The sequence below is a fragment of the Acanthisitta chloris genome, unplaced genomic scaffold (genome assembly GCF_000695815.1).
Source record: "Acanthisitta chloris isolate BGI_N310 unplaced genomic scaffold, ASM69581v1 scaffold12946, whole genome shotgun sequence".
Taxonomy (NCBI): domain Eukaryota; kingdom Metazoa; phylum Chordata; class Aves; order Passeriformes; family Acanthisittidae; genus Acanthisitta; species Acanthisitta chloris.
The window spans coordinates 129,074-149,235 of record NW_008679804.1 but is presented as its reverse complement, the minus strand read 5'-3'; the positions used below and the strand labels follow the sequence as shown (position 1 = coordinate 149,235).

The window sequence follows — 20,162 nt, the reverse complement described above, 5'->3', positions numbered from 1 at the left end:
AGGGTAAGATGGACATGTCCATCTACATAAATCCACGGAGACAAAATAAAGAGTACACAAATACTTGTGTGCACATTTGCAGCTCACACTTAGGAAGGAAGATGCAGTGAAGTTGTTTAAGGAACCTGGGTGTATTATGAGTTACTATGCTGAAGAACAACAGTAACTATCAGTGTGCTTTTATCTCACAGCAAGTTCAAGGTAACAGCTATTCACTTAAACCTTAATGAAAAAGCAATAGTCTCAGGCTTTAATTGTGACTTAGGTGAAGAGAACCTTTTTATTGACAGAGTCGAGCTACCTAGTCCCACTTCATATCTCATGTTGTATTTAGCTAGCGATGAGAGAGAAACTACATAACCGTTTTTACTCATTCTGAGCTCAGTGCTCATGTAATATTTGGCTTTTCTCTTTTTTGCTCTAGTTCCTCAGTTTGAGACCAAGTGTAGCTATGTGAAGGCTACACTTGAACAGTTTTTGGCTTGGAGTTGTGGGCAGCCACCTTGTCTCTCTGGACCATTCAGTTGTTATGATTACTCCAAATACTGGGCGTATGCTGACTACAAATACCTTGCCAGAGTATTTGAAGACAAGCCAGAACTTTTCCAGGTAAAACATTAATGTTATCTCTTCTGAATGTAACCATTGCAAATTATCTAGTGTAGCTTCTGAAACCTCTACTGCTATCCCTTCTCTGCTCCTTTGGCCATTTATTTTAAAATTTTGGAACAAAAGCTATTGGCTCCCAGGCTAACAGAGAACTGGTACCGAGTGGCAGCTGTCTAAAATTCTGGGTCTCCTTATTAGTCTGAAAACAACACCCAAAGTGACAAAAACAGCTACCAGGTTGCAGCACTGTCCTTCCCATTTGGCCCAGCATCATTTTGTGACTCAGCAGGCTTGGAGAGCACCAAGTCACATGTGTGACCTCTGCAGCTGAACACCTTCTCTGCACCTCTGCTGAAGGTATGAATGTGAGGTAGGAGTGTGGAGATGACAGGCAGCTGGCAGGCCTGGCATATTGCAAACCTGAGACCCTGCTGCTGCCCCAGACCCACATTGTGCCCAAATGGTGCCCAAATTAACAGCTCCACTCAGGAGAAAGGATTTGATGGCATGTATTCACTTGCAGCAACAAGGCTGTAACATGGTTTTGCTCTGTGTTTTGCATTATAGCTCATTTTCTCTAGCAGCACTGCTCCTTCCCGTAATATATTTGGATTTACTGTGTGTGAGGAGGAGAGATTCTGAGCCTCTGGCATTATTATATCTAAATTTTCTATGGAGGAAGTAAAATACATGAAGTAACTTGTCCATGGAAGTACATAATCTATGGTAATTCCTAAATACAGGTATTAGGACAGCTACCTCAGGTATTTTCTTTTATTCTGTCTGTGACTATCTGCTATTCAATGTATTGATTCATCCTCATTCCAGTTACTTCTCTTTGCAAATTGTAAGAGAGCAAAATTAGGGATAGCTATGCAAAAGGTATACTTTTTCAAAAGGTAGAAAGAAATACTAGTAAATGAAGCACTATTCAATTCTATACTTTGAAAGATGAAAATGGAATCATAATTCCCTACAAGACCTGTGCCACCGGGATGACAGAGAGTATGAACTGATAAGTCCCCTCAAATTAATTATTTTCTCGGAAAGCATTTCCCATGCTCTTTGTATGTATTTTATTCTTTTATACAAGAAAAATTAGTATTTTTCAGTGCTTAGTCATTTTTTCTGACTGTCTCCTTTCCTGTGGTTCTGTGGATCCAGAGTTAAGATTTGGACACAGAGATCATCTTACCTTCCTTTCTCCCTCCCCTTTCTAAGCACAATGAAACCCAATCAGGATCACATAAATTTGGGCTGCATGACTGATACTGGTTCGTGTTGTTTGAACTAAGTTGGGAACTTCAGGGATATTTCAGGTTTCCTCAGATCTTTGCATGACTTCCTCTATCTGTGGTCCTGTCTTGGTCTTCTCTTTTTCTGCCTCAACAGACAGCATTTTCCTGTGTTTCATGGCACAAGATAATAGCAGCTCAGAAGACCTGAATAACCTGCTGCTTCATTCAGTCAATAAAAACACACTTGGAGGAAACAACCATTTTCCTGCCTCCTTCTTCCCCTTGCCCCCATTCAAGAGCAAAGTTGAGGCTCCAAGAACTGTATTTCTGTGCAGGTGTCATACCAGAACCAGATCACCTGACCTATAACAAGCCACAGATTGTACTGCAAGTTTAGAATAGACACACGTAATGGTTGTGCCATGGATTTTTTTTAAAAGCAGAATCTGGGAAGGAAAAAATCTATGGTGTTATGCAAGCAAATATGGTGTGTGTCATCTGCCATTTTCACAGGCATGGGAGAGAAATGCATCCGTCAGTTCCAGACTCATATGGCTCTTGAAACACTGCTACACAATTTATACCAGCCAAAAGAGTTCTTTGTAGAAATTCTTCTCCATTCTTGTGTGAATTTGATGATAATCCTTTTTTTTCTTTTTAGATTTTATTGAGATTTACATAAGGTGATTTGAAGGGGAAAAGAAGGCCAACTGTGCTGTTATTTATAGTGATTAATAGGGCCATTTAGAAGTTGTTTGAAATTTAGATTGCACTGTTTATCATTTACAGTTGTGTGGGCTAAGGTAATGATTCCATTATTCTAATCTATGAGCAATATCTAGCATCTTACATTTTTTGTTCAGTTGATACTTCATTACAGAATTTGAGATATAAATCAGAAGCAAGATACATGCATGAAGTTTAAATAGAAATGAGACCTTTTAAAGTGACATACGGGTACAGATTAACTTCATTATAAGCAGCAAATGAAATAAATATAATTCACAAGTAATGTGCCATCTGTTATGGTTGGAACACCTTTTAGTGCATTTCTTCTTACTGTGGCTTTTTATTGTAGAAAAGGAACCCACTGTGACAAGATTTCAGTAATCCTACCAGTTCCTTTTCAGTTCATTGGTTAAAAACTATTTTACCCATAATCGCTTCAACTATTTACTACAGCAGCAGCATTTTCAAGAAGTTCTTTGAAATCTAATATTGATTATGTGTGCTTTCTTTCCACTTAAATTGTAACAAAATACAGAAACTATTTAGGTGTGAGATTAAAGTGTAGAGATGGTGTTATGCTTAACTTTTTCACTGAAATAGTTGTATTGGATTCTAAATTTTATGGCTGCAGAAATCTATAGGAGCAACTTTTTCCTCTTGATCTTTCGCTGTCTTTGACAAATGTTTATATTACTCTCCTGCCTTTTTTTTTTCAAATGATATCTTTAAAATCAATAACTCTGAAATTCAAAATCTTTAGCAACACCTAATTTTTGGGAATGCCATCGCTCATTTTGAGGGTTTCCTGATACAGATTCATGGTGAAGTTATCCCTATAATGATGTCAAGCTGTAGTTTTCCTCATTCATAGATTTTAGAAAAGGATAGTCATCCACCTGTCTGCAAGCAGCTATCTTACATACTTAAATTAGGACTCCTAGACTCCTCTTTTCTCTTTATAGACAGCAGAAAGAGAGATGATTTTCCAAGGCACGACCGGGAGTGTTTTGACTAGACCAGAAGCCAAGCTTAAGTTAGGGTCCTAAAGTTAGGTGATGTAAATGACCCCAAAGTGCTTTACTGAAACAGAACAAATACTGTTATCTTCCTTTTCAAGACGGGAAAAATAAAGCTCAGAGATGAAGCGATTTGCCCGAGACCATCAGGAAGCCAGGAATTTAATCTCTGTTCCTAAGGCTCAGTCTGGGGCTCCAGCCAAAAGGCACCAGTATCTCTGGCCAGTGTACTTCATGTGCTTTCCAATAAACAAATGATCAGGCCCTGCAGGTGGCAGGGTGAGCTATAGAAACATGGAAGAGCTTTATCCAAGCTACACAGAACCATTCTGCAAAACCCTTGGACTTCTCTGAAAAACACCTCACTGTGCCTCGTTCCAACTGTCATCTGCAAGGGATTTCTGTGGGAGGATCAACAGACTGGAAAGCTCCAGGACTGTGTTCATAGCACTTAGACACCTGTTCTGCCCTTGCTCACCATGTAATCGAGTTGTTTTAAATTCACTGCCTCTGAAGTTGTAGATGTGTCCATTAAATAACAAGAAACTTAAAAAACCAGCATAACACTGGGTCAGAATATGGGTAGAGTCTGTGTTTCCAGACTACATGGAGAAAGCTGAGGAGCAAAGAGAGAGCAAATATGCCACGTATTGGTTTGAAAAGGGATTTTTCTTTCCTTCCTACCGTTCATTCTTTTTTGAAATGCCATATATCAGAAATTTTCCAAAAGCAGTCCTGAGCTTGGGTGGCTGGTTAAGAGTGGAGAAAGGAAAAAAAGACTGTTTGAAAAGGAAAGAAGCCCCATGTGGGCATTTGGGCAGTCCTTCTGTAGAGCAGCTGGATAACTTGAGTGATATGACAGACAGGGATGAGCACTGGAGACTGAGATCTCGGAGGCTGTGTAGTCAGACAGAAGAGGAAGAAAGTCAGCAGAAGAAATGCTACTTGAGAATTTTGGAGGAAGGGGCACAGCCATGCCTGCTCCAGAACCCCACCAAGGAGCAGTAGCTGCAGTGGATAGAGTGACTGAGCAGTGGAAGGAGAAGCTGGGAGATGAGAGCTGAGGGTTGGATGTGAATCAGTTCAACAGCTTACATAAAACCCCTTTTTGTTGCTGTAGGATATAAGGTGGTGTGACTTTGGTTTTCCTGGAAGAAGTGGAAAAGAGAGCACGTTGTGGATTGGTTCTGAAGGAGCAAACACCCCCTGCCATTTGGACTCCTATGGCTGCAACTTAGTGTTACAAGTACAAGGAAGGTAACAAGAGCATATACATACAGCCAATACAGAGGACAGTTACACTATGCTGAGTTAGTTCTGGATGCTTTGACTATTAATTCTAGATCCTGATTATTTTAGTTGTTTGAGCTCTCAATGACTGAAGAGGATCAGAATTGTTTTATAGGAAATAGCAGAACCTCAAGGGGTTGGAGTTTGACTGGGTTGTGGAGCTAACACAGTTTGATTTTAAGATCTGTGTGTTAAGTGGTCCAATAATAGCAAGTTTAATCTTCCAAGAAGTTACAAATTCAGGAATTTGGAATTAGGATAAGAAGAGTTAAAAATAAAAAAGCCCAAAACAAAATAGAAAGAAACTACTTTAGACTTTTACAATATTCTCTGTGCAAGAGCCTCTAATAGCCTGCTAGAATTAATTTAAAAGGGGAACATCAGGAAGGGAGCAGCCAGCCCTGAGCAAAGTTAGAAGGGACGTTTGAGGCTCCAAACTCATTTGGGAACATGTAACTTTGTTGCTGTATCTTTCTGCCTGTTTGCTTGCTGTCTTTGTTTTCAATCTGTTCTTTTCTTTAGCCTTTCCTTGCATATTGGCCTCAGGGTTTTTTGTTATCTATTACTGCTGGAGTAGTGCTAAAGTAACAAAACAAGTTGCACGCATTTTTTAGGTTTGATAGGCTAGAGTGGAAAGAGTAATTTGCTAGTGAGATTTCAATGGGATTAATTATTCTGACATTTTATAGAACAGTAAAATCACAGTGGTGGTGTGCTTAAAGTGCAGGATTGGAAGTCAGGTGTGCTGGCTTCTAGCTGGGCAGTGCCACAGGTTGGTTGGCTTTAAGGCCTGACAGAAATGAGTTTGTCATCATCTTATCTGTAAGAATGGTAACTCTTTTCAGCTCTCAGGTAGGTTTTCATTCGTGTTTGTAAACAGCCTTGAGATCCTTGGGTGAATGTGCAGCAGAGACATTCCAGAAGGCTCTCTCAGCACTGCACTGCAGCCAGTCCTGTAGACCTCAGATCACGTCAGTAAGCATTGTGCATTGAAGTCCAGACACTTAAGTGTATTCATGAGCCAGAAATCTCATTGAAGACCATGAGACTTAAATGTCTAAATATCTACCAAGGATCCACATATATTCTGGGTGTACTAAATATGTACAGTAGTCTAGCAGACGTGATACCTGCCAAGCCTCTTTGATCTCTACCTTCAGATGTAGAACTTGAGACAGAGTTCCAGCATCATGTAGTAGTTTTGCCTGCCTTCCCAAGGCACTTCCTCCCCCTCTGGTAGAACAAAATCATTGTTCCGCTCAGGGAAAAGAAGTCTAAAGCCTCTGCATGGCCTGAAAAGACAAAGTTGTTTTCCTCTTCAGAACAAAGCCTTTAAATAGATTGCAAAGTTCCATAAGCTTGTGAATCCTGTGCTTCTTCAGAGCAGAAAGATTCCCTTTTGAGACTCACAAACAAGACAGGCTTTGTAACAGAATATAAGCTTATGCTAAACTTAAATAGATTTGCCTTTGCAGGAAAGCCAGGGATGGCTCCTTAGCCCTTTGTTGCTATCTTGAATTTCCTCCTTGCATCCCTTGGGCTTCTTAATTTTTTGCTTCATGATATTGCTTTGTCATGAGCCTGCAGGATTAACCTTGAGCCTCCTAACCTAGTTATTCTCTGCCCCTTCAGAGGATCTAGCTTGGAGGGCAAAATAAAGTTGCAATAAGGCCTGAGTTTCAGGAGAACTGTTTTTGTGCTTGCACCCAGCAGTAGCTTTGGTAATTACCAAGAAATGTCAGCGGCCCACAGCACTTCCATCTGTGCCAGTCTCTGCAGTTCTGGCTATCCTGCTATTCCTCTCTCTTCTGTTCCTGTCTCTTCTGGTTTTGTGCCATTTGGTTGCTTTTCTCCCATTTTCAGATCTGTGACTGATCTGACAACCAGAAACAGTAGACAAAAAGCAAGAAGTGAGTAGCAAGGAAAGGGACAAAAAGTAAAGTTCTTGCTAGAGTCTGAAACAAAGAGGAGAGCTGCTCAAGTTGTCCAACTGTGCTGTAAATTGCTGTCTTTATTTTTCCATTGCTTGGTGCATGGGTCACGTTGTACTGTTTGTCTGGCACCTTTTAAATGTAATAAATTCTCTGCCATATAAAACTTCTATTTCTAAATAACATATGTACCTGCTAAGGTATTTCATTTATAATCCCCATAAAACTGGCACCACCAATTCTGCCATATTCTTTTTTTCCTCTTCGATCTGGTCGATTAGCTCCTGAGGACAAGGTCTCTGTCTCAGCTCTGCTTCACCCTGCCCTGCGCTGCATTCACATACTTCTTTGGATGCATAGAGTGCAACCTGGCACATGATTTGCCCTTGTGAGCAGAACAACCCTGTCCTGCTCCATCTGGGCGTTTAGTCGTACCAGTAAGTTCTTAAACCCAGTGGCCCACACAAGCTACATTTTCATCATGTGGTACTGATAGCACACAATATACTGGGTTTCAGGATGCTTAGGTCTATGGATGTGTCTGGGGTTTATTTATGCTATCTTTGGCACAGGAGCATCAAGGTGATGTTTACTGAGAATGAGAGGGTTGTGACTAACAGCCATGTAAGTACTGCAGGTGATGATAGGAAACAGAAGATCATGTCCATACCCTTTTACTGTTGCCATCCTAAACACATGATGCCTTCTTTTCAAAACACATGTGGGTTTTGAAAGCTATTCATTCAGTGAATTAAAATACATTGTCTCTAACAAAATTATTTTCTCTAGTTTACAGAGCAATTTTTAATGCTCTAAGCATCTGTAAATACTGCATGTGTAAGCAAGGAAGGAGAAGCCAGATGGGAGAGCATTTTTAAAAATTTTATTTTATCTGCCTTTTAAAAATAATTGGTGAGAAGATTTAAATCTTTTCAGTTAAAAAATTAAAAAGTGGAATATTTTAAAAACACTTTCAGGAGACAGCCTGTAAGCACTGCCTGTGTTCTCACTGCGTAGGAGATTCACACAGCGAGGCAGATTTATGTTTTATTGAAAACCTTGCTACTGCCTTTAGTTCTTTGCTGTAAGTGACATGCACTGAATACATTTTTATCTTCTCTCTATTTTCAGGAAGAGATGGCACCTCTTCCCACCTGGTGACACCAGTTTCCTTTATCCCACGAGGATCCCTTATGAGGAATCCAGCATATTCAGCAAAGTCAACATTGCCAACCCTGATCTGAAACGCTTTCCTGAGTTTAGGAACTCAACAGCCCATGTTGTTACACTCAGTCCAGGACAGGTACCATTTACATATGAGCTTTACATTACTTTGTATTCTAGTAAATAATTTAACTGAGTAATTAACGGCTAGGAAATTTTAACAAATTGCCTGTGGAACTTCCCTCTTCCTTCACTCTGCACTGAGGATTCATATGTTTCAGCATGGGAACTTTCTTTGCTGATAGTTCTTTTACTAGACTTTTTTGTACAAAAACTACAAACATTTGAAGAGCCAGTTCAATCAGCTGCCTAATTCCATCACAGTTCTTGCAACCACCTCTGACCTGTGCTTTAGAACTTTCTTGAATTCCAACCTCTCTACTGTGACACCATTATGTTCCATAAAATGTATTTGATTGATGAGCATGTAGAGCTAAGCAAAGGAACTCATATTGTGATAGTGAATAGCCTTCACGTGTTGCTTCAAGAAATACTTTAACGATGATACTTGCATTTAGAACACACACCATCCAGAGGTTTCATGGTGCTTTACGGGGATGTGAGGATATTATTAACCCTGTTTTACTGAGAAAGTTCAATTATAAGTACCTGACTTCCAGCCACACAAGCAGTCAGCAGCAGAATGGGAGTAGGACTCAGGACTCTTAATTCCTAGTCTCCTGCCGTAAATAGTGTCCTGCTTTATTTGATCAACATGGTCTGTATTTGGAGTGTGAATTGCCCCTTTTCGTTTGTTCAGCCAGGCATGTCCTCGTAACGCACTGCTGTGCATCTCAAACTGTCAGGCCTTTCCAAAGGAATTGTGCAATGCTCATTGCTCCCAATGCTTCAGACAGTGGAGTTGCCATTTCAAGAGCCCTTTCACCATTCTCTTACCAGACATTGTCACCTCTTTTGACCTGCCAGCTCAGGTCAAACTTGCTCTAACTTGTGGAGTGTTCCTCTGTCCCTAGCTGGTAAACTCAGCTGCCTTCAACAATTTAAAGAATGGATTTTTGTGAATCCTGTTAATTCTGAGGAGGCAGAGTGAGGAGCACTCCTGTAAACTAGTGAGATGGCAGGCTGGAGCAGGGTAGCAATTTCCAGCAAGAGAATACTTATCAGCTGGGAAGTGTATGCTCTGCAGTTGGTACAGATGCAAATGGGGAATCTGTGATCAACCTTTATTGTTTGCACTACATTAGCTCCTACTCATACTCCTAAAGCAAGTGATTAGTTTCACATTCAGCTCTTCGTAAGGTTGCAGCATTCAATAATTTAAAGCACAAGGAACAAATTTTTGCTATTGATAAAAGTGCCACATCCATTCAGCACTGCATTATCCCTGATCCCCAACACTATTTCAATTTATAATCTCCTTTGGAACGATCAAGTGTGGTAGTGAACCTTTAATATGATCTTAATTTTAATTAGGCTTAAAGTAATTACAAATTAATCTTGCTAGGAATAAAGATCTTGAGCCAGCTCAGTAATACAATTTGTCTGCATTGCCATGAAAGAGATACTGTTTGGATTTCTGGGGGGGAAGGCAATGATGGAGCAGTGAGGTATTGCCATCATCCATTTTAGCAGTGCCTTCTGCATGGTGCTTGCCAGCACCTCATCCAGAAGCTTATGGGGCAGGTGGCTGGAGACTACTGCCCTTTGATGGAGAGGAAAGGAATGACCTAGAAGAACTCCTTTGTTTACAAGGGAAAGGGTCCCTAAATAATAACAGCCTTGATATGTCTATGTGGGTTTCACACAGAATTAGTACAATTGCTGCAGAATTTACAGGCAGATTTATTTTTTTATAATATGTAGCATCTCCACTTATTCCCAGAGCTTACACAGAACATTTTGGATTACTGTAACAATAAAGGGTTGAAAAAATAAAGACAAAGGTGTTCTTAGGTATTCAGGAGAGCAACTGCACGTAGGGTGAGTGCAGCTTTGAATATCAAAAACTTCATGTGTCTAATGCCACCTTCTGGTCGATATTTGCTACAACCCATTTTTCTACACCCATTCTGCCCAGAAGCAGAATTCCTTCAGATAACATTGTACCAATGCACAACACGTACTTCAGTTGCATCCTTTGTGCCTTCTACTATATTGTCCAGAGGTCAATCTCTGTTATGAATTTTGGTAGTTGACTGGTACTGGTTGCAAAGCTGCGTGCTAAGTACAGAGCCAGAAGCTGACTAAATCCTGCAGCATTTCTAATAACACCTTGATAGTTTTCAGAAATATACAAATACTGCCTGAAAGACCACAAACGAGGAAAAACGTGTGTTCTAGTATCTTCCACTCCATGTGCTGGGACAAGCATTAAGAGAGTTAGGGTAGGATCTGCCACCCTCAACTTAAACCCTGTTCAGGACAGGTGCCTTTTGTGCCAGCAGTGGGAAGAACCTGGCACCTCTACAAGGCAATTCATCCTCCCTGTCTTGCACAGGCTATAAAGGGAGCTTACATATGTAGATGCTTAACATTTTTGTTCATGGGGCACCTGTAAAGGCTACAAAAACCTGAGATGCTGTACAAGTATAAAATCATTTATCATTGTTTCCCTGCCCCACTTCTCACTAGCCTCTTGCTTCCTTCCTGCTCTCTCATGGAATCATTCTTAATCCATCTCCCTGTTAATCTGTATCCACATAACCAGACAATGGTAAAAGCCTAGGAAGTGCAGCTGATCTTACCTGAAATCAGACACATTTAGCTCCACACACCTGTCCTCCTAATGGAGAGGAAGCAGCTTACACACTGGGCTCCCATGAGCAATGCCATTCCCTCTCATGCTGCCCCAGTCAGGAGCAGTACTGGACACCACGTGCTGGTAGGGGCAGTGCTCAGCTGCCCTGCTACCTTCTCTCCTGTGTCCTGGTGCCCCAGGTGCAGCCTGGAGCCAGAGGAGCTGCAGTGCAGAAGTGCAAGGAGATACCTAACTAAGCTAGTCTTAGAGGAAAATGGAGACTAAGATGTTCCCTTCTGGTCTTGAAAAATGTTGTTGCACTGTGGGAAATAATGGTTTTAGAAAAAGATCAACATTACTGCTTGCTGTCTCTCACCCAGGTCTGCTGCTCAGAAGATTCCCTCCCCTGCTTTTGCTTACCTGCTTTCTCAAAGTCTAAAGAAACACATCTCAAACTCAGTGTCCACGAATACAGTTGTCACTCAGTTCCTGTGTATGGCTGCAAGGTTTTCTCTTTCTGTGCTCCTGCTTCAGAATCTAACACACCATGGGATCCTGCTCAGTACCCAGAGCTTCCAACAGCACAGTCAGACCCCTAACTTCTAACCCAACCCTGAGCAAGAAAAAACCTCTTATGAAGTCAGGGAGAGATTTCCCTGTGTGCCACCTTTAAAGACAAGGTTGGAGAACTTCGGATTGGGCTTAAAGTGGGGAACAGCAGAATAGACAGTCTGAATAGTCAAGAAAAATAAAAGTGATACCAAAGAAAAGTGTTGCAGTACCTCAGGAAATGCAGTAATTCAAACTTTTTAAAAGGCAGCAAGGTTTTCCAGCTAAACAAAATACTTTTAAAAAGGGGTTACATTGAAAAACTGCTTGTGTTGGAGAAGAGTTTAAGTGATTTTAGTAAAGGAGAATTCAGAATTGTCCACAGCATGGCATAGTAGGTGGTTGGCAAGTCTGTTTTGGGGAAGGAATAAAGAGTTTTCATCTGAGAGACTGCAGATCTGGCCCCAAGTCACTCCACAGTCAAAGCAGGCAGCCCAACTCAACTGTTGTCTCCATCACAGGAGAAGCAGGAAGGGAGCTGAATTTACACTGAGGTTGGTGATAAAACTACCACTCAGCCTGCAACACACTTAGAGAACCCCATGAGTGCCCCAAAATCCAGGCAGACCAAAGGTGAAAGCTGCGAGTTCCTAACTCTGCTTCTCCACCTCTTCTCTGTGTCTCACCTGGGTCACTATAGACATGCCCTGTAACAGCCTCACTTCCTCCCTCTTCACAGTGCTTTTCCCCAGGGCTGTGCCTGTGTTTCTGTGACCCTTGGAGCTCAGTTTCAGTAGGTGGCAAGATACCAGGGAGGAGGGAGGCAGGGTGAGAAACGCCCTCCTAGCAGCAGGACAGCCAGGCCCCAGCTGAGATGGGGCATAGGCTGGGGTAGCAGCACTGCCACAGAATCCTCAGGTGGTGCTCCCACAGTATTGAGTTTGCATGTATCAATTTCATTTTATTTTTCATTGCCATGGTTGCAAGAAGCTCAGGGATTTGCTTGGGTACCTCCGCAGCCCCACGTCTTTTTCTTCCCATCGCACTGACTTCCCTTTTGCGTGCATTTACCCAAATATCTTTTTCTAATGAGCAGAAATTTCTCAGTATGATATTTCACTGCAGGGTATGCTCTCTTTTTGAAGCAATTCCACCTTTGCCCTACCTTTGCACCGTATTGAGTTAATCATGTCCACTGAGAATTTAAACCTGGTCTGTTCTCTGTGCTGTACAAGTCTTCAGCATTGCTCCACTTGCTCTCCCAACTGTTCCCTTGGTTTCTTTCCTCCCATTACAGAATTTCATTTTATCTTTTCTGGGATTTCTGTCCTACTTTGCCTTCATTTGCTATATTTGCCTATCACTAGCCTAAATATTAAAATTATCTGATTGGTTGCTGTTTAGATCAGTATCTTCCCAGCCTGCAAGGCGAGATGTGTTCTGCAGAAAACAGACTAGCACAAGATTCTCTCTTAGCTTGGAATAGTTGTCTTGCTTTTGCACTTTACATTTTCCCTATAAAATGTTTGCTGCATTTGTGTGTGTTATTTTACCATGGTTTGCTTTCACATTTCCTATTGGATTGTAGAAAAATCTGTGCCCCATACTCATAAACATATGGAAGTCTGCTTTATTTTATTGTGGAATTGATAGAGGCAGCGGTGGTGGGTTTTGTTTTCATTTTGTTTCTGTTTGGATTTTTTTGCTTCTAATTTACAAACCTAGAAGAATACTAGTTTGTATAGGTAGAAGAATCCTCCTCCACTTCTCTTTTTGCTAGGTTGGGGTTTTTTTTTGGTCTTTTGTTAGTTCTGCTGTCTTGCCAGCTGTAATTTTTAGTTTTAATTACATTTTTCCATTTCTTCATGTTCCTTAAAGTTTTAGTCCATTTGCTTTTTGATCATTTCAATTGCCTTGCTGCTATAAATCCTTATTTTAACAGGAGTAAGCTTGCCCAAAAATAAAATAGGGAGAGCAAGTGTCTTTATGGAACCTTTTTTGCCTATTTGAATCACAGCTCTGTAGCTCTTCTATAAATTGCATCAGCAAACAGTGCCAGCTGCAGACAGGCACAACTTTGCAGTTATTACCCTTAACCTGCTGGCAAGTAAAATCTGACTAGTCTCTCCAAAGACCAAGTGCCTCCTCTTTGGTTTGAAAACACCAAAGTTCTTGGGGGGAATTGTATTTTCCTTCTGACTGTACCTCTTCTTTCCAAAGCAATTCTGTTTCCATTTTGCATGCAAGTCGTGTTGAGCCAACACGTTCTATACCTCATTTCCATCCTGTTTTTCCAGGCAGCATCTCTTACTGAAACATTTATACATTTCCCTTAATTTGTCCCTTGCTTGTGTTCCCTTGCTACATAGTCCCTCTGCGCCATACCCCAATTCCCTAGTGTCTTCATCCACTTCTCCAGCATGTTACAAGCTCTCGCTTCCTACACAGGTCTCAGAGGAAGGATCCCCTTGTTGCAAGCAGCCACTTACAGGAGCTGTGCAACAAAGTTTTCCAGGCTTCATCATTACACCCGGTCATTTGGAGGGCACCCAGATTCTTTAGCACAATTCAATGTGAGGTAATCAATTCAATGTAGAGCAGATGAGTGTTTGGGGGAGTTTTGTATGAAACGTAGGCAAACACTTGCTAACATATAAACCCGTTGCTGCTAATGCAACTGCACTTTTCATTTAAAGTGGATGTTTCTGTGATAAAAGCACCACTCTGAAACTTGTTCAGTGTAGAAAACATGTTTTGGCTGAAGTCTGTGTAGGGTTTTATACACTTTTAGATGTCAGGAATAACTAATTAGTGATATTTTTAAAATAATGGCCCTCCACTGACCAACTTCCTTCTCTTTTTTGTATGCTGTGCTAGATTGAAGTACAGTTTTTAAATGTTTTTGACATTTACAGAGCCAATATTTTTTTTGTTTGACTTAAATTGAAGTCTGTGGAGAACATTTTGTCCTCTGGCCCAAAAATGACTCTGTGCTGAGTGTCCTGTATGTGTTTGCAGGACTAGGGCCACAGTCATTGTTTCCTACACAGACATTTTCTCATTAGCCATGTTTTGATATAACAAAGCACAGAGCTATCTGTGTAGCAGAACATTCTTCTAAGTAATTTGTGTCTACCAAGAAAAAGGATTGCCTGCAATTCAGATACAGATCGTTGCTTCACTTTCCCCATTCTGAAGTGTATATTTTTATCCGTGTCTGACCATTTTTATTCCTTGTCAAAAAATATCTTTTATGCTTTCTTGATAGCTCCATGTTAATCTAATGTTCAGTAATCTGTAAAGCTTGTCCTCTATCATCAAAACAACATCAATGTCTTGTACCATAAAAACTATGGGTTAGAATCATTTTTATGTCACAGCTGTCATCCTGACATAGTTGTAAAACTCTGATCTAAACTAGATTGTCCCAGCTAAAAGCATGTCTACTAAAAGTGACAAATTTAATACTGATGATTATTTACCAGAATTAAAGCTACATGTTGTTAGTCACCTAGATGAGCATTAGGATACCTGCTTTTTGGAGAAACCAGCTAGCAGTCCTGCTAAAGGAACTGGGAATTCTGCTCAGTTGGAGAGTCTGCAAAAGAATTCCTGCTTGGCTGAGACTTCCTCTAAAACCCTGCTGTACTGCTACCCCAGCTGCACTCCCTTTGTGCAACCTACAACAGTTACAAGGTTACAGTCCTGCTTCACATAGGAAGGTGTGGATGAAAGGTGGTTCTGGATCATGTCCGTTTTTTACATGATAGTATTGATACAGTGGGAGGAGAGTGAGCACTTAGGTCTTTAGAAAAGGCTCTTTAGAAAAAGAAAGAAATACCACCTTCCCAGCCCCATTTCCTTGCCTCATTCTGTCTCTGCATCCCACATCACCTATGTTAAAATAACTTATCTTCTTATTTCTTCTAGTACCCTAATGTGATGTCTCCAATTCCAGGTCCTTCTGGTTCCAAGGCAATGGTGGCACTATGTGGAATCCATTGATCCCATCACTGTCAGCATAAACTCCTGGATTGAACTGGTATTTTCCTTTTTATGTCATGGTGATGCAGCACTTCCATGTCTGCATGGACTTCTGCCCCTTGTCTGCAGCTGCAGCCCTATTGGGTGTGCTGTTTCAGAGGCTGGCAAGGGAAGAGCCCTTATGGATGCACTGTTTTCCTGAAGAACCTTCTGAGGTTCTAGATCTGAAGCCACAATTCAGCAGAAATCCCAATTCAAGTGCACCTCAATCAGGCAAACAATTAAACACAAGCTAAACTTTCATGTCCAGTTTCTTAAGGGCTAACTAGCTTTGTGCTAAATAGGGTACAAGAAACCAGCAACTTCGCCTCAAGGACATGCTTACTTACAAAGCTAAGTTAGAATTTAAATCAGATTAATGTGATAGGAAGGGGGTGGAAGAGGATTTTTGAATTTTCATTTCTCTGTGATAGTTTTGATTTGCCTGAAATTGGATTTCCTCAAGTATTTAATTATTTTTCTTTTCCCCTGGGCTTTGATTTTTCTTGCTCATGTTACCAGTATGTATGGGATGATTCCATAGAACCCGAGAACAGTGTGGGCTGGAAGGGACCTTTAAAGGTCATCTAGTCCAACCCCCCTGCAATGAGCAGGGACATCTTCCACTAGATCATCTCAATGCTCCAGAAGGTTTTCTGTTTCAAATGACTTTACTATTAATCCTAGCTTAATATTAAAAATAAAAAAAAGAACCTTTTGAAATGGCCTGTGAAAGCTGCCTCACTCATACTTATTGCCTTCTTTTTTCTGCTTTTAAAACCTATATTAGACTGGAAATCTGCAGGGGAAAGAACATACGCATTCAGCTGCTGTTCAAAGACCACACGATATATTTCTCATACCAACATCAAACCAAGCATTTGCAGAGCAGAGGAACTCACTTGGGTGTTTCTCTCATGGAGAAATTTTCCAGATGAGACTGTGTATTTAGCAAGGACAGCAGGCCCATAGGCCTAAGTACAGCCAGGCTGTATCCAGTGCCAGTGAAAGCACCAAGTATATTGTAAAGCAGCCATTTAATCCTGCCTTAAATTTGAGCAGCTTTTGAGGTAGTTTAGAGGAACTGGCTGTGTTCCCTGGGCTTGGAAAGACCCTGATGTCAACGCACACTAGTACCCTAAGCTGTGCCTCACAAATTGTCCCTTGCTGCAGGATTAGGGCAGGATGGATTCAGTTGTCCCAGGCTGGTAGCTCCCATGTGTTGGGGTGGTGCCTTAGCTGTAGTATTTCTAACTCTTCTCGTGCATTGCAAGGAAAAAAACAGTGGACCTAAACTCCATGGCCTTTCTGGCCATAAAGGTCTTGCAGAAGTCACCCAAGATCCTGTTTGGTGACAGCAGGAGCAGGTAGTTGTGTGGCATCATAAACAGAGGGGTATTCGCTGGATCTTGCTAATGAGCAATGTTTCCCCTCCCCAAATATTGAAAGCTGCCATAAGCAAATGTAGCTATTGCAGCCCAGGTGAAAGTTGCTTACAGAAATTATCTCTACAGCTGATGATGACAGCACTGTTAGGTGTTGTGCAGTCCATCTATGAAAATAAATTCTGACATGGATACTAAAAGACAATGCTGAGAACATTTCCATTACCAAACCAAGCAGTTCTTGCTTGCAGCTGTTACCAGCTGCTCTCATATTGACAGATGTGAATCACGGCAACAATTATAGTCCCAGTGAAACCATTAATTATATTGGCAAGAGTTTAGAGTAGAAATTTAATTTGTTTTCAGCTGGATGTGAGCTACTCGAAGTATTCCTTGCTTCCTAACAACTCTCATGCAATCAGTACAGCCCTGTTATTCAGCAGGGCAGAATGAATACCAAGAATGCAACACCTTAAATAATTCCTACATGTAAATACCAAATTCTGTATTTTGGAGGGTTGTTGTATAAGGTCATCAATAAGCCAAGCATCCAGAGCTACAAAATGCCAAGAGCACTTCCCCTTGCTTCTATCCCAAATTCTTCTTAGGGTTCCAGGATGAATTACTGCCTTCAGCACTCATACTAGCAAGATGCATGGTTTGCGTCACATATTCCCTGAGCTGCAGTTAGACTGATCAGGGCTGTGGGTTGACCACGTTACACTATTCCTCCAAAACTCATGTCTAAGCATCTCAAAACAAATTTATGTATCAACTTCCAGGCACTTGTTATTGAAATAACCAAACCACCCATCTTGTTTGGAGAGTCTACCATCTCCTTCCACATGCAAGAAACTCACATGGGAAGGAAAGCTAAAAAAGTTTTGTTCTGCTATCCCAAACTAGCTAGTATTCAGATGTCCCAAGGGGATGATGCAGGAAGCAAAGGCCTGAAACAGAGGGCCAGTTATTAACTTAGTCTTTAGTTTTGCAGGAGAGATTACAGAGGAAACATGTTTTTCTGCTGTTTCAGCTGTGTCAGCTGCTGTTACATGATAAAATATTTCCTAATTTTCCTTGTGACTCACTTTTGTGCCTCTGTAGCCCCTAGATATCTGCTGCCTTGCTTATGTACTTAAATTAGACATAATATGTAGATACAAAAAATGTACTCTGTGCTTCCATAGCCCTTTTACTCCTAAAGAGCTGTATAAATGCATACATTAATTAAATGCTAACATTGCATTGTCATTTCAAGCACCAGATTCAATTAACAGAATAAGAGCTTTCAAACTAAAGCCATCCATGTACTTCCCAAGATCTTTCAGCTTTCTGCAGAGACCCAAGAGCTAAGCTATCTCCTAAAACTCTCTGTTCTCTTGAGGCAGGATGCAGATCATGAAGCTCGTGTAGAAGAGGCAATAACTCGAGTGCTGGTATGTGCCATAAAAGCAGCAGAAAATCCCAGCGATGGAGATCTCTGGCTAAATCCCACGGAGGTAAGTCCTCTCTTGCTCCCATTATAGCAGTGATAACAAAGAATTACTGACATTTTGCTTAGCTCCCCCTGAGTCTTTCTGCTGCTTGAGAAAAAGAATTTTAAACTCCTTCCCTTTATGTAGCAAAAGTAATTCATGGAAGATAATCATGCAGCGCTGAATTGAAACATGTCTCCTTTTAACTGAGTGTATCCTGGGTGTTTTCTTAGGTTGAGGCAACATCCCATGAAATCAATCTTCAGTACCTGAATAAAGCAGTGTCTGCGTATCTTGAGTGTCAGAAGACAAGTGTGTCAGAGCAGGCACATTCCAGCAGCACTGGTGCAGAGCAAAAGACAAGTGCCTCATGCAAAAGGAAGAAAAGGAAAGTTGGCTGTGAAGCAAAGGGCTGCAGATCACTAACCCATGAATTTGACTTTTCAACATCTAAAGCAGAAGAGCTGCAGAAAACACCTTTTGGGCCTCATCTTATTCAAGTTTTACCACAGACTCAAGAAACAAGTTCGACAGGTGCAGTTGCAGTTGAAAGTGATGGTAGAGATCATCTCTGTGAAAATGAAGGAGAACAGTTTGGAAAATTACACCGCAAGAGGAAGCAGTTGGTAATGAGTAATGACTGTGAGACTCCTGCACATCAAATGGGTTCAGACACCTCACAAACAGCCCTTTCTACCAATGATTTGCTAGACTGTTTGGTTAATCCCCACGTCATCAATTTAGTGGCTCGGCTGCTGCTGGAGAGAACAAGGGTTTAACGCTGGAGTACTTTATCATTTCTGAAACAAAGAAATCAAACAGCAGCCTTGTTCTGGGTGTTTAAGCTCTGTAATAATTGAATGTTTCATTTCAAATAATTTTTAGGTGTAGATAGATGCAGTAAATGGTTAAGTGGCAGGTTGAAGTTGAGCTGAAAGAAGAATAACTGGTTAGTGATGGCTTGGAAGAGAAAGGTGTGTTTAGTCAGATTGCTCCTCAGTGTTCTGAACAAAACAGTGCATACACAGTTACACTCCCACTGTGCTGTGCGGGTGGGATCTTGATGATAGACACAGGAGGGAGTGCTGGGACACTGTGACATAGCAGAGTGGGGCCAAGAGTGGGAGAGAAGATAGGCTGACTCACTGTAGACTGCAGTCCTTGACCACATTTAAAGTAAAATGGTCTAGAAGTGAGCAGTTGCTCATATCAGAAATAGTAAATTCAAACAAACCTCAGCCAAGAGCCAATACCCTTACTGAGGCATCTACTTCATCCCTTCCACAAAATAACTTCAGTTTTGTCACAAAGCTCTAGGTTGGAGTGAGACAAAAGCCCTTAGCAAGGAAGTGGCCTTCAGCTAGTTCAGAAACTCTTGAAGCTGGGAGACAAAAGGCCATTGGGAAGTTATTATTTATTTGAAGCCAGATGTGCACAGTTCCCCATCTCTGAGGAACAAAGCAAAGCAGCTATGACTTTCTACCCTGTCCTACTCTTTACCATAGCAATCAAAATGTAATAATCTTTTTTTTTTTGGTTGTAAGTGGTTTCTGTACAAGACCATCCTTTCTGCAAAGTACAGTAGTCCTTGGATTTGTTTTTGAAGTCTGAGTTGTTCTTTGATTAAAAAGTTATGGAACTTGAAATAAAGGCATGAAGGTGGGTTAACACTGAAGCTATGCATAGAAGCTTGAGAAAAAAAAATGAAAGAAAGCTGCTGACATCTTCTAGTCTGCTCTGGCCTCCTCTGTTTTCTGTTTGAGGTGGCATTTGCCCAAGCCACAGATTCATGGGGTTCTTTAGGGGCAGGTTCTGTGACACCTGTGCTTTCAAAATTCTCTTTACTCGTGTCTGCTAGCACCTATGAACCCGTTTGTACCAGTGACCTGTTTCCACATACATAACTCTGTACCACCAGAGCTCTAGATGGTATTTCCTTTGCTCGATGCTTGTTCCCTGCTAAATACCTGAAGCTAGTGCTGTTCTCACGAAGAT

The 20,162-nt window shown here is 41.2% G+C and overlaps 1 protein-coding gene across 1 annotated transcript in view; it reads left to right on the top strand.

Annotated features, from left to right (window-relative positions):
• The window catches only part of HSPBAP1 (HSPB (heat shock 27kDa) associated protein 1), a gene marked incomplete at its 5' end in the record, with an annotated part of 24,209 nt that extends 5,263 nt beyond the window's left edge, over positions 1-18,946 (top strand). The window contains 6 exons of the mRNA XM_009077462.1: positions 425-609; positions 4,713-4,849; positions 7,945-8,116; positions 15,243-15,326; positions 18,081-18,191; positions 18,401-18,946. Of these exons, the coding sequence (XP_009075710.1) occupies positions 425-609; positions 4,713-4,849; positions 7,945-8,116; positions 15,243-15,326; positions 18,081-18,191; positions 18,401-18,946 (1,235 nt within the window). The remainder of the gene's footprint in view (positions 1-424; positions 610-4,712; positions 4,850-7,944; positions 8,117-15,242; positions 15,327-18,080; positions 18,192-18,400) is intronic.
• Between the last annotated feature and the right edge of the window lie 1,216 nt (positions 18,947-20,162).